Here is a 14,887-nt window from a genome sequence, read left to right on the forward strand (position 1 = left end):
TTCTTACCACTGGGTAACAAGAAATACAGGTTAAGGGGTCAAGAAAGCTATCTGGCCCTACAGGACAAAAGAGAAGACGGAGACATGGACAGGGAGAGAGCATAGAGGAGAGAGCAGATTGGTCACAGGGGCAATTAGAATGCTTGGGTTTGGGGGGGGGAGGGGATAAAAGGGGAGAAAATTTGTAAACCAAAAATTTTGTGAAAATAAATGTTAAAAGTTAAATAAAAAAAAAAAGAAAAAAATATTGAATGCATCTTTTTCTGACCATAATGCATATGCATTAAAATGCAATGAAAATTACATTCACTAAAGGGTCTTTGAAGCACAGATTGAAAATTAATTGGAAACTAAATAATCTAATCCTAAAGAATGAGTGGATCAAAGAATAAAATATAGAAACAGTCAATAATTTCATTAAAGGTAACGACAACAATGAGAGACATATCAAAATTTGTGGGATGCAGCCAAAGCACTTAGGGGCAAATTTACATCTTTAAATGTTTACATCAATAAAAAAGAAAAAAGAGCAGATCAATGATTTAGGCATGCAACTAAAAAACAGTTTTACATACATAAATCTAACATAGCTAATTTTGTAGGTAAATAATTTATTGGGGGGAAATTTCTATCAAGTTTCTCTGATTAAGGTCTCATTTCCAATATGTATGTATGTATGTGTGTATGTGTATATACACACATGTGTATATACTAGACGTGTGTATATACATATACATATATATGTAAAATTAGTTCAGATTTATAAGAATAAGAGCCATTGCTCAATTGGTAACTGGTCTAAGGATATTAATGGAAGTTTTTAATGGAACAGATTATCTAGACTAGAACTATATGAAAAAAATTCACTACTAATTTTATAAATGCAAATTAAAACAACTCTGAGATTCTACCCTATACTCAACAAATTGACAAAGATGACAAAAAGGAAAATAATAAATGTTGAAGGGACTTTAGAAAAACAGGTATATTGATGCACTCTTAGTGGACCTGTGAACTGATACAACTATTCTGAAAAACTGTTTGGAATTAAAGACAAAAATATTATAAAATAGTTATAAAAAACTGTGCCTTTTTGACCCTGCTATATATAGCACTGTTATGACTATACCCAAAAAATATAAAAGAAAGAGGAAATGGTCCTATAAATACAAAAATACTTATAGCAGTACTTTTAGTAAGAAAAAAAAACAAAACCTGGAAACTATAGGGAGGTCTATCAGTTGGGGAATGGCAAGACCAATTGTGGAATATGAATGTTATGAAATATTATTCATGTGTAATAAATGAGAAAATAGATGAATGCAAACAGACATGAAAAATACATTATGTACTGATACAGAATAAAGTTAATAGTAGAACCAGAAAGCAATTTATATTATTACATTAATATTATAAAAATGAACAGTTTAAAGACTTTTATAAGTTGATGAAGAATGAAATGAACAGCACAAGAATCATTTATACAATACCAAAACTCTAAAGACAACTTTGAAAACCATAGGAACTATAATTAGCATAATGGCCATCCATAATTCCAAAGGACCTATGATGAAATATGCTATCAATAACAGAGAGGTAATGGATATAGGGGCAGAATAAGAGAGATATTATATACAGCCACTTAGGGAATTTGTTTTGTTTGACTATGAATATTTGTTATATGAATTTTCTTTTTTTTCCTTTTTTTATTTTATTTATTTTCAGTGTTCTACAATCACTACCATATAACTTAGATTTTTTTTTCCCTCTCTTTCCCTACTTCCCCCCTCCCTCCCTGAAACTGCATACAATTTTGTATAGGTTCTACACATACATTCCTATTAAATACATTTTCACCATAGTCATGTTTCATAGAAGAATTAAAATGAATGGGAGAAATCATAAAACAAACCAAAACGTAATACAAAAGAAAATGATCTGCTACATTCTGCAATTTAATTCCATAGTTCTTTCTTTGGATGTGGAAGGCATTTTGCCTTAAAAGACCATTGGGAATTTTTTAAGTCCTCACATTGCAATGAAGTTCTAAGTCTACCAGAAAAAATCCTCACACATAGTGGTTGTTGCTCTGTACAGAGTTCTCCTGGCTCTGCTCCTTTCACTCAGCATGAGATCACATATGTCTTTCCACACCTCCCTGAAGTCTTCCTGTTCCTCATTTCTTATAGCACAATAGTATTCCATTACATTCATATACCACAATTTATTCAGCCATTCCCCAATTGATGGACATCCCCTTGATTTCCAGTTTTTGGTCACCACAAAGAGTGCTGCTATAAATGCTTTTGTACATATGGGACCCTTTCCCATTTTTACGATCTCTTGGGGATACAGTCCTAGAAGAGGATATGTACATTTTTGTAGCCCTTTGGGCATAGTTCCTAATTGCTCTCCAGAATGGCTGGATCAGCTCACAGCTCCACCAACAATGAATTAGTGTTCCAATTCTCCCACAGCTTCTCCAATATTTATCATCTTCCTGTTTTGTCATGTTAGCCAGTCTAATAGCCAGTCTGATGTGGTATCTCAGAGTTGTTTTGATTTGCATGCATCTCTCTAATCAACAGTAATTTAGAGCATTTTTTCATATGATTATAGATAGCTTTAATTTCTTCCTCTGAAAACTGCCTGTTTATATCCTTTGACCATTTATCAATTGGGGAATGACTTGTATTCTTGTACATTTGACTCAATTCTCTATGTATTTTAGAAATGAGACCTTTATCACAGATATTAGTTGCAAAAATTCTTTCCCAGTTTTCTGCTTCCCTGCTAATCTTGGTTGCACTGGATTTGGTTATGCAAAAACTTTTAAATTTAATGTAATCAAAACTATCCATTTTGCACTTCATAATGCTTTCTATCCCTTGTTTAGTCAAAAATTCTTCCCTTCTCCATAAATCTGATAAATACACTATTCTTTGCTCCACTAATTTGTTTGTAGTATCAGTAGATCATGTACCCATTTGGACTTTATTCTTGTGTACGGTGTCAGGCATTGGTCTATGCCTAGTTTCCGCCACACTATATTAATTTTTTTTTAATAGAGAGGTATGTTTTGTATTTGCTACAGGAATTTGTTACATCAAATATTTGTTACATGAAACCTCTTTTTCTATTTTTTTTTTTTGAGGAAGATTTCTTTCTTTCCTCCTTTTTTTTGCAATTCCAACTTTTGGTCCAGTGATACTTCTTTTTAAACCATTTACAATATGGACCACAAAAGAAAAAAATTTTTTTTAAACATTAACCAACTGAGACACAAATAATATTTATGTTGCTAACTTCACAAGCTCTTGACCTAATTGTCTCCATAGTATTACTAAGAATTAAAGGACCCTAACTTATTGTTGTTGGTCTAAAGTCCTACGCCTAATAGCTTAATTTTAACAACCTCGGATGTTCCCCTACCCATAATCTATAACTGAATAGATCTGGTATTAAGCTTACAAACTTTTGACTATAGGAAATTGCCACCAATAGTAAGGACATTGCAGGGATACAATATCTCCCCAACTTCATGTCAATTCCAGGCAGGATTAGATTATCCACTTGCATTCAGTCAGGCATAAAGTCTGCCAGGTGTCAGTGGGGAAATTCTATTTTTAATATGATACAAGATGGGAGGAAATGAAAACAGAGTTCTGTTAAAAAAAAATTTTTTTTTATTAGAAAGGTGTGTTTGGGTCAGGGTGCTCCAGAGTTGGACTGTTGTATACATTTCCAGATGAGGTCACTGAATTATTAGTTTTACTTACTTATCTTACTTTGTTACAACAGATCTCTCAGGGAATGTGGGTAACCCAGAAATGTTTGCAATGTTAAAACACATCAATAAACCTTAAAAGTAGAAGATTAACCAGTAACATGTAGATAGACTACACTGTAATGGAGCCAGAGATATTTTAGAAGTTAGTCCCTGGCCCATTTACCCCTCAGGTTATATAGATCTACAACTCTTTTTTCTATAAGGAAGCCAACAGGGAGGAAAAGAGGACTTAAACATTTACCCAGACATGTTCAGAAACCAACCAATTGATTTATTAGAATCTGTTTGTAAAGATATTTTCCACTCTCCAAAAGAGAAAACTAGAACTAAAATAAAATATAAGAAATATATGTATTCCCAGTTCTTTGTTTTATTCTTTTCTTAAAATGCTATAGAGGCTGAAATTTTGTAGTAACATATGAGAATCTGCACGTACACATTTAGAGCATTAGTCAACTCAATGGCATTTCTCTTAGTCCGAAGCTTAATGGTGGATTTACTCATCACAATAAGAGGGTGATAACACTGTCTGACCTTGGAGTGGCTCAGTGCCCTCTTCCTCAGCACTGCTGACAGCCACCAAACAGGAAGAGTGGTATATTGGTGAATATACCATAGAAAGGTGGGTATTAGTGATCCTAGAATTTAGTGAACTCTATTGAGTAAATGAAACCTCTATTTTAATTTGTGAAAGGTCCTGGTGGTCAGAACAAAAGATCTAATTGTTGGCAATAGACTATTCGTAGATCTTAGTTCTATAGTAATAATGAAGCTTTATTTTTCTTTGGAAAAGAGTTAAGAAGGTTCAAAGGAAGTATGATTAAGGGGATAAAGCTCTGGCCTTGAAATCAGGAAAACCAGGGTTCATGCCCTGCCCCTGACAAATACTACATGTGTAACCAGGTCCAGGGAAAAAATACTTAATTTCTCAATGCCCTGTGGAATGAACATTTGCATTCTTTTAAAAAACATTTTCTTACTTTTTTTCTCTTAATAGTATTTTTTCCAAATTCATGTAAAGACAGTTTTCAACATTCATTTTTATGAACATTTACATTCTTGCTTCACAAAAGTTAGGCAGTTTTGAAACCCTGATAGCTGAGTATTTACATTACAAGCAATCTTGAAACCTTCACAGACCATCACAAACATTCTATAAGACAGGGGTTTCTATTTATTGTTTTCCGCAGACTCCTTGAGGGTTTGCCATGATGGCCTAAGTGAATTCACACTAAAAATTCTTTAATGGTGCCCTAAGAAGTAAATAACTGGCCAATTATGTTAGAAATATTTTTCACCAGTGCAAACAAGCTTGTGCATGTTTGAAGCATTATAGTTTTGTTTCTGCAGTGATCCCCAACAGTCATGAACATACATATGGTGATTTTGGCATTTATACAGTGATTATATCAAACTCTGACCACAACTGACAGTATGCCCTTTGTACTGTCCGAACCTATTAGATTGCTTCCACACTGCTACAATGATTTAACATTCAAGCATCAACCAATTCCCAGTGGATAGTCAGACTCATGCACATATCCTCATTTGAATTCTGTACAATGTGCCAGAATAGGTCCCTTGTTCCCCTCTGTACACAGAGTTCCTTCTTAGCTATGTAATCATATGACCCAGATTTTACAAATGTTGTAGCACAAATATCAGGTTGATAGAAAACCATGATCCCTGGGAACGTACATTTCAAGTCATCATAAATGCTCTGCAGAAAGAAACTATTCTTTGACTGTCATCACCCTATTGGGACTGTCTTCCCATTTAAATATATCCTCAGATAATATTACCATTCTTCAGTCTGGTGTATTTTCAAATACACTGGTTGGCAACACTGGTGAGTCATTCAGGAGAGTTTCTGTGAGGGCCGTCCCTGGGAGAAAATAACTCATGTCTAAAGGGAGTCTCTCCTTACAAAAGTTAGTTTACATATAAAATTGTTTAAAACGAAGCAATACATGCAATTGAACACTAAAAGCACTAATCATTTAATACATCTCTGTTCATGAGAGTATGGAAAAGTAAATATTTTAATTTTTTAATGAGATATTCATTGTTATCAGTTGGTTAGGTGGCTAAAAACAAGATATCAATTTCTATGTCCCAGCAAGAAATTTTATAAAATTCTCTTACCATTTTATAAGACATACTTGAGTGAGTGAATATTTTTACTTTATTAGTGTTTTAAATCAAAATCCTGAAATAAACTCAATGTGGAACCAAATTTAAGATTGTTTAGTGTTAAATCAAATATCGCCAACCTTTGTTCAAATAAACAAATAACTAACAACAAAGAAATTAAGTTTACATGATTATGACATGTTAAACATTTTCCAAGTTATTACTTCTTTCATTCAAAATATAATTTGTATTCAATAAAATTTGTAAAATGAAGAAATTTAATATAAAGTTTCTCTGGTAATAGTAAGCATGTGAGATCTCGTATTATTGTTTTCTTTTAATTCTTATAGAATATCCCACATAAAATATTTCTAAATATTTTCTAATTACATTTATAATTTTATATTTAGTTTTCAAAATTACAAGTAGAGTAACAGTTAACATTTTATCATTGTAATAATTATGTAATGTATACTTTTATTTGAAGCTTTTGGGGGCACAAGTTACCATTGCAATGTCATGGATATTTCTATCATGACTCAGGTACATTCTTCTTACAATCTTTGGTGAAAGTCTGTCTTAACATTAACCTCACCTGACTAAAAACTGTCCCATGGAATGTGAAATTTTGCTTAAGACCTTAAACATTCCTTAGATAAGAAACCAGAAGAAGAATCTCAATTTTCCCAGACTCTTTGGTTACATGTAAATCCTCCTCCTCAATCAGTCTATTGTGAATCCTCTAAATATGGTTTAATGTATGACCTGTTTACCTATAGAGTTCGTTTGATTAAGTTTGTTTCCTTAGGGGACATATGAGATTATGGCTCTGTTTAAGTTTGTTCAACTTTTATGACATTGAAGGAAGTATAGGATTGTGAATCTACTATCTTCTCTTTAACTTTTATGGTTTGAGAGGAATGTACAAGATTGAAAAATATAAATGAATTATTTCTGTGTTACTGTTATAATTTTGCCTGTAAAAAGCCTTGTTAGAATCCTCATAGTTGTTCGGGAATTCTCTGAGGCCTGAACCTCTGTTTAAGCATAATAATAAAACCTAGATTTTTACCACCATAATTTCTAAATTGTGGTATTTATCTGGCAGCAGTTACCCACCACATGAACTCATAGAGGAGACATTTCTGCGATAACAAAAGTTACTAAGCACTTGATGAATATCTAAAAGAATATCATGAGCAGCACATAAAATTACCAAAGAAGACTACAACACTTTTTTTTAATTGGAAGGGGTTCACAGAACATAAAGTGCTAGAAATCACTGAAGACTACAAATTACAGACAAGTTATTGATCTGAACTGATGGAGGGAGTTATTCCACTGGGAGTTCCCTAGACTAAAAGTACATATCTGGACTTCGCACTCCCATACCACCCTTTGAAAAAGGAAAATGTGGAATCCTCAAGGGACATTAGATAAAACCACCAATACCACACTAATTCTAACAATAATTCAGAAGCTCCAGGCCATCTTAAAAATCAGTCTCATTGTAATTAATTATTCTTCCTCTAGTATCCCTGAACCCTCATAAAATAATATTGTACACTCATTTCTCCTTAGTAGCCACTAGGAATCTGACCTGTAACCTATATGTGCTAATGACAACTTCTACTGACAGTTAGATGAGATTCAACCTAAACCTGTATACTACAATAAAACCCAGGGTATTAAATCTCTGAATTATTCAATACATGTGGCCTTATTTCTTAAAAGTTAATAAATGGTATGTGCTGATACATGCAAGAAATTAAATCTGATCTTTCATTTACCGAAAACATAAACATGTCATGGCTAACAGAAATCTCAAGCTCCTGGATACAGAGGCCCAACAGGACGAATATATCCATGTGCTCAGCAGAAACCATTACCATGTAATTAAAATTATCAGAGTCAGCCATTAAGAATAAAGGGCTGAGAAGGTATAATCTCCACTTAGGAAATAAAGCTAGTACCGTGTTTCAGTAGCTGTCATTCTTTTATTAATCTCTGCTTCATAATTTTATCTCAATGTCTAATCATCTGTATTTAATCATGCATGTTGTTTATCATGTAGTGATTCTTAGGGCTTTTAGATACAATAGAAGCCAAGGTTATATGTAAATATCATGTGTACTTAACAGCGGATATTATGTAAATGTACATATATATATATGTAGAAATGTTTATATATACATAGAGTCAGTTAATATTTACTAAGCACTTACCATGTACCAGGCACAGTGCTATCATTGGAGATAACAAAAAAAGATAAAAGGTAGTCTCTTTTAGCAAGGAGCTCAACACACACACACACACACACACACACACACACACACTGCATTTCCAACTCGAGATCCCTTTTATGCATTGACTTTTCCTACTACAATATAAACTCCTTGAAGTCAGGTTCTTGCTTGCTTGCTTGCTTGCTTTTATATCCCTAGCACAGTATCTAGTGCAAAGTTAGTGCCTAATAAATGCTCTCTCATTCATGTATTGATTCACATATGAGAACCAGTAGCAGAAATACCTATCATCCTAGTGACCAGGTAGGATGCCTGAGAACTGTGAAGTGAAAACTCTGCTTCAGTGCCTGAGGTGCCCTCCACAATTCTGCTAATGTGTGTGCCTGTACATGTGCCTCCTTCTGAGTTTGGGGTGGGTATAAGGGAATTATGCCTTATTTTTACATTCTCAGAAAAGCAAGAACTCAGTCAGTTAAGTCTTACATCAGTCTTACACTAGCATGCAGGTATTTGGAAGATTTGTTAGTCAGACTACTGCAGGTGATGTTCCCTGGTGAAAACTGGCCTCAGGCTTTCTCCTTTACAGAAACAACATCTGGGAAGAAGTCAGTATCCTAACAGGTAGGCTACAACCACTGTGGTTTTTATTCAAAATAATCTCAATATATAAAGAAGATGCTCAATAGTCCTATAATTTCTACAGAAATCTATTTAGTGATATAAAAATTCTACTATGGTATTTAAAAACATTAACGAAGTGATGGCACTGGATATGGAAGCCATGCTATAGATCATTCTCCAGCTTTGAGGATGTATAAGAATCATAGCAGGAGGATAAAGGTCTCATTCTTGTGAGCTTAGATGTGGTATATGACCTAACAATAACACATAGAACTCAATAAATCAATATTTACTAAGTGCCTGTAATGTGCCAGGCACTGTGCTAAGCACTGGAGATACAAAAAGAAGCAAAGGCTAGCTCCTGCCCTCAAGGAGCTTATGATCTAATGGAAAGACAAAGAGCAAATAAATATAATCAATGTGGACTATATAAAGGATAAATTGGAAATAATTGCCAAAGTAAGGTCAAAATGGGTACATGATTGAGACATAAATGGTGATACCATAAGCAAATTAGGGGAGAATGGAATAGTTTACCTGTCACATTTGTTGATGAAGGAAGAATTTATGACCAAACAAGAGACAGTATTACAAAATTTAAATGGATAATTTTGATTACATTAAATCAAAAGTTTTTGCACAAACAAAACCAATGCAACCAAGATTAGAAGAGAAGCAAAAAACTGGGAAATAATTTTTACAGCAAGGTTCTCTGATAAAAAAGATTTGCATCAAGTTTCTCTGACATTTTTCAAATATGTAAAGAACTAAGTCAAAATTATAAAAGTCCATACCATTCCCTAATTGATAGTCAAAGAGTATGACAAGATACTTTTCAGAAGAAACCAAAGCAATATATAACCAAATGAAAAAAATATTCTAAATCATTATTGATTAGAGAAATTAAAATTAAAATAATGCTGAGTTATCACCTCATATCTATCAGATTGGCTAACATGACAGAAAATGAAAATTACAAATATTGGAGAGGATGTGGAAAAATATGGATACTAATGCACAGTTGATGGAGTTCTGAAGCATCTAAACATCTGGAGAACGATTTGGTACCATGCCCAAAGGGCTGTCACAAATGGTGTATAGTCTTTCACTCAGCAATACCACTACTAAGTTTATATCCTGAAGAGATCAAAGGAAAAGGACCCATACGTACAAAAATAATTATAGCAGTTCTTTTTGTGGAATGGCAAAAAACTGGAAATTGAGAGGATGCCTATCAAACTGGGGAATGGCTGAACAAATTGTGGTATATAATTGTGATAGAAGGCTAGTGTGCTATAAGAAATGATCAGGGAATTGGCTTAAAAAAAATATGGGAAGACACACATAAATTGGTGCAGAGTGAAGTGAGCAGAACCAGTAGATCACAGTAGCAACAATATTGTAACGATGGTCAACTATAAGAGACTTAGCTACTGTGAGTAATACAATGATCCAAGACAATTCTGCATGACAAAAAATGCTATCCATCTCCAGAGGGAGAAATTATGAACTTTGAGTAAAAACTGAAATAAAATTTTTTCACATTTTTTTTTTTTTGCTGTTTTGCATCATGCCTAATATGGAAATATGTTTTACCTGATGCATACCTATAATTTATATCATATTATTTGCCTTCTCAATGGATGTATGTAAAGGGAAAAGAGCATTTGGAACTCAAAATAAATTTTTAAGGAATTTTAAAAACAAATAATACATTTTAAATTAAGAAAAAGAAATTATATATATATATATATATATATATGTAAAAAGAATACAGAGAACCATGGAAAGATCTACATGAACTGATGCAGAGTTAAATAATGAGAGCCAAGAAAACAATCTACACAATGATTAGGATATAAATGGAATGAACAAACACAAATGAAAATGGAAGTGAATATAGCAAAGTTATAAAGTTCAAGCATGACTCAAAAGAAGAGATAAGAGAGGACATTCTCAAACCACCTTTTCATAGAGGTGGGAGATGTATAGAAGACTTCTAGAAAGAAAGATTCCATGTTCTGCATAAGCTTTTCCCAATACTCCTTAACCTAAATGCCTTCCTTCTGTTGTTTGTTTCCAATTTATCCTGTATACATCTTGTTGTATGTACTTACTTGCATATTGTTTTCTCCATTAAACTGTTGAGTCCTTTGAGAGAGGATTGTATTTTGCTTTTCTTTACAAACCTAGAACTTAGCACAGTGTAGTACATAGTAGATGATTAATAAATTCTAATTCACTGACTGACCACCCAAAGTAGCCCCTTTCACTTTTGGATAGCTTTAATTGTTAGGAAATATTTTCTTTCATTAAACTTTAATCTATCTTCCAATAATTTCCATCCTTTCCTTGTAGATCTGTGCTCTGGGATCTTGTAAAAAAAAAAAATAAGACTAATCTCTCTCTTGTGTGAAAGCCCTTCAAACATTTACAGATAAATGTCATGGCTTAATGGTCTACATGTTGTAGAAGTAGATGCAAAGCTTTGCTTTTTTTTAAAGAACCTCTGTCCTATGTGATACATATAAGCAACATTCTTTTTTTCCTTCTTCAAACTTCCAATTAAGTCTCCCCTGCTCCAAACCCTCTCTGCACTCCTGACCCATTTTCCATGTCCAAGTTCCCTTCTTGACTACAGAGGCACAGAAGCTTCCTCATTATCAGATAGTCAGTGATATGGAAAATCTTCTTCCAGCTAAGTGATGAAGGCCCTTTTTCTTACAGAGTTTCCTAATCTTTCATTCTGTTGCACTTACTTCTTCAAATATGACTTAACCTAGCCATGACACATTATGAAAAATACTAAGTTTTTTCGTTCATATCACCAAGTTAACTTCTGAGGGTTCGTTTCTTTTGTTTACCTCTTTCAGATCCTGAACAATAGCTGTGAGTCTCTCATTCTCTGCCTGAATGTTGGTGACCACAGTCCTGCTCTGCTTCAACTCATTCTGCATTTCCAGAATCTTCCCCAGGTAGTAGGCCTCCTTCGAAGCAGACTCTTGCAGGAGCGTTTCTTCACGAGTCTCCCCATCCTCAGCTACTTTGCGATGGATAGAAAATGACTGTCCAAATGCCTAAAGAAACAAAATATATGCAGACAATCAAATACACCATTCATTTATAATTAAGTATCTACTATATCTAATTCACTGTGCTGAGTGATGGGGAAAATACAAAGATAAAGAAAGCAAAACCTCTGTTCTCAAAAAGCTTACAATCTAATACAAATGATATGTCATGTACCAAGGTAAATATAAAACAGAGATCAACCATGCATGTATAGACCTGGTGTCGTACTTGATATTTACAAAATATTAAAATAGCAAAATGATGGTCTCTGGTGATTTGGTCCTTCATCTTTTTTATAAAGAATTCGCAAGACACTGCTAAAAATGTAATAAATGTATAAACTGTAAAACTTAATATGATAAGTGATTAAGAGATGATTAAGTCCTGTAGTAAGACAAGGTGAAGGAAAGATAACTTCCCTCTGAGAGTATAAGGGAAGATTTCACAGATGGGGTATGATCTGAGATAAATTTTGTAGGATCATAGACTTAGAGGAAAACTTTTCAGTTATCATATGATAGAACCATAGATCTGGAGCTTGTTGAAAGTCCCTTAGAAGAAATATAGTTGAATTCCCTGACTTTATAGATGAGAACACTGAAGCCCAGTGAGTCTTGTCCACAATTACTTAGGTTGCCAACATCAGAGGTGGAATCTGAAACTATATCCCCTGACTCCAGAGTTAGTTCTGTTTTCATTTTCATCCTGCTCCCCAGATCTATGTCAGAAGGGGAGAGTTTCATGAATCACCAGACTAGATCCTAGAAACCAATTTCCAAATAAAAAAGATGAGGGAATACAGGCTCAGAGAAAAATAGAGATTTGCCCAAGATCACAAGATAGAACTAGGATTGAAACCCAGATCCTCTCCTCCCAATCAAAGGATCAAAAATACCAGTGTGAAAAAAAAGGTTTAGAGGAGAGAAAATGTTAGACATGTTTAGGCAGCAGCAAAACATCCAGTTTGAATTATAGCGTTCATTAGGGCATAGGACATGATTCTGCAGAGACAGACTAGCGAGGTACGATGCCTTAAATCAACGTTGAGGAGTTTTGGTCTGTACTCTGAAGGCAAAGAGAAACCATTATGGGTTTCAAGTAGCAGAGTAACATAATCTGTATGTTAATAAGACTGTTTTGGCACTGATTTTTAGAATGATCTGGAAGAGGGGGAGACTAACTCTAGGAAGACTTAAGAGATTATATTATCCCAAGACAAATGTAATTAAAGCCTGAACCAGAATGGACACAGTGGGAGTGGTAGGTAGGGAATAGATGAAAGGGATACTGCACAGATCTAATTAGCAGGATGCCACACCATTGGCAAACAGATCGAGGAAATGCTCTTGCACTTTACTATTTTTGTAATAAGAAAATTTATTCTGGGGCCATCATAAATGAAAGAAATATTGGCTTTAGTATAGGCTGCTCTGGCATACAGGTCACACCTGGAGTGAATATTTATCACCCAGCTCTCCAGAAAAAAAATAAATCTGCATCAGATACACTTTTAAGTTTCATCTTCATCAATAACATTTCTCCATTATTTCAAGACTAGACAATCAATAAAACAATCAATCAAGCCCTGATTTGTAGCTTCTGATGATTTCTATGTATAAATGTTTACAGTGAAAATTTAGCAATGCAACTTTGTATGAACTGGTTCTACTACATTCATGGTCATACCCTTAAAATGAGATATCTTTGAAAGGAAAACAATAATAGAGTCAAAAATAATGACATAAATAGTAAAGTAATAATAAATAATGCACTAAAAATCATTACAGAATATTATCATAATAAAAATATGGGTCATTAAAGTTATTTTTTAAATTTATGGGTGAAAATGTAAGTAGGTCAACAAACTAGAAAAAGGGAAAAGATATACAAAATTTTTTATAACAAACTGCTTTTATCACCAAGGACAATAGGGCCACCATTTTTTTGGACTCTTAACATTACAATCTCAAATGTGCTCATAATTATGTTCAATTTGTTTCAAGTCATATAAAGATCTTAATTTATTTTTATCTTCACTTCTTTTACATGGAGAGCTTTATCATTCTTAAAGTGCTTTCTTCACAATCCTGTTAGAAAAGTTGTAGGCCATTGTAGTGCCAATGTGATATTCATACTGCCTACAATGGCCATGAATATTCCAGCTCAATTCTGAATCACAAAATACAACAGACTCCACATGGAAGATGGAACCAAAACTTTTATTCAGACATTAGACACCAGAAAGACAAATTCCAACACCAGAAAGCCAAATTCATCATCGTAACAAAGAAATTTATACACAATAACAATACACAGGGCAATACCAGCCCCATGCCTTCCCCTTGTTAGGCCTTCTCACTCAGTTCTGACTACTCTCTGACCAGTTTCCTCTCAGCTCTGCTTCCCCTTTCCTGCTCCATCCATTCAGCAAACTCCTCCCACCACAGGCTCCATGTGACTCAGACTTCCATGTGACCCAGACAGGTCACATGAGTCCATTAATGAATTTCCCATTTAAATTACCATTACAGCGATACCCTGTTTTTCTACAAGCAAGACTAGAGAAGAATGGCCTATATTTAAACCATATCACAGTTGGCCAATAGCTACATAAACAGGAATAGGAACTATCACTGGCTGAAGTCTTTAAGACTGGGAAGAAAGGAAAAATTGAAAACACATAGTTCTCATTCAAAGAAGCACTAGATATGTCATGTGGATCATCATGTGCATGACTTTGTGTGCCTGTGTCTACATCTGTAGTCAGGGAAACATAAATCTAGAACTGGAAAGTATCTCAGAGGACATCTAATTCAACCCCTCATTTAATAGATAAGAAAATTCAGACCCAAAGAGTTGTGACTTTCCTATAGTCACACAGGTAGTAAGCATCCGAGGTAGGACTTGAACACAGACCAGAGGGTTAAAAATAGGAAACAGCAAAAGTATCAGAAAAGAATTTGAGGAGTGAATAAACACAATTCAATTAAATAAATATCTGCTAAATGGCTACTTTTACAAGTCA

General features: G+C 34.0%; 1 protein-coding gene across 5 annotated transcripts in view; it reads right to left on the reverse strand.

The window, feature by feature from the left end:
* Positions 1-14,887, reverse strand: part of BICD1 (BICD cargo adaptor 1) — a 208,773-nt gene that overhangs the window by 114,919 nt on the left and 78,967 nt on the right. For all 5 annotated transcript variants that reach the window (XM_072654354.1, XM_072654352.1, XM_072654350.1 and 2 more), the window contains exon 2: positions 11,655-11,867. In XM_072654354.1, coding sequence (XP_072510455.1) covers positions 11,655-11,867 — 213 coding nt within the window. The remainder of the gene's footprint in view (positions 1-11,654; positions 11,868-14,887) is intronic.

Source organism: Notamacropus eugenii, chromosome 3 (assembly GCF_028372415.1).
Source record: "Notamacropus eugenii isolate mMacEug1 chromosome 3, mMacEug1.pri_v2, whole genome shotgun sequence".
In the NCBI taxonomy this organism is placed as follows: domain Eukaryota; kingdom Metazoa; phylum Chordata; class Mammalia; order Diprotodontia; family Macropodidae; genus Notamacropus; species Notamacropus eugenii.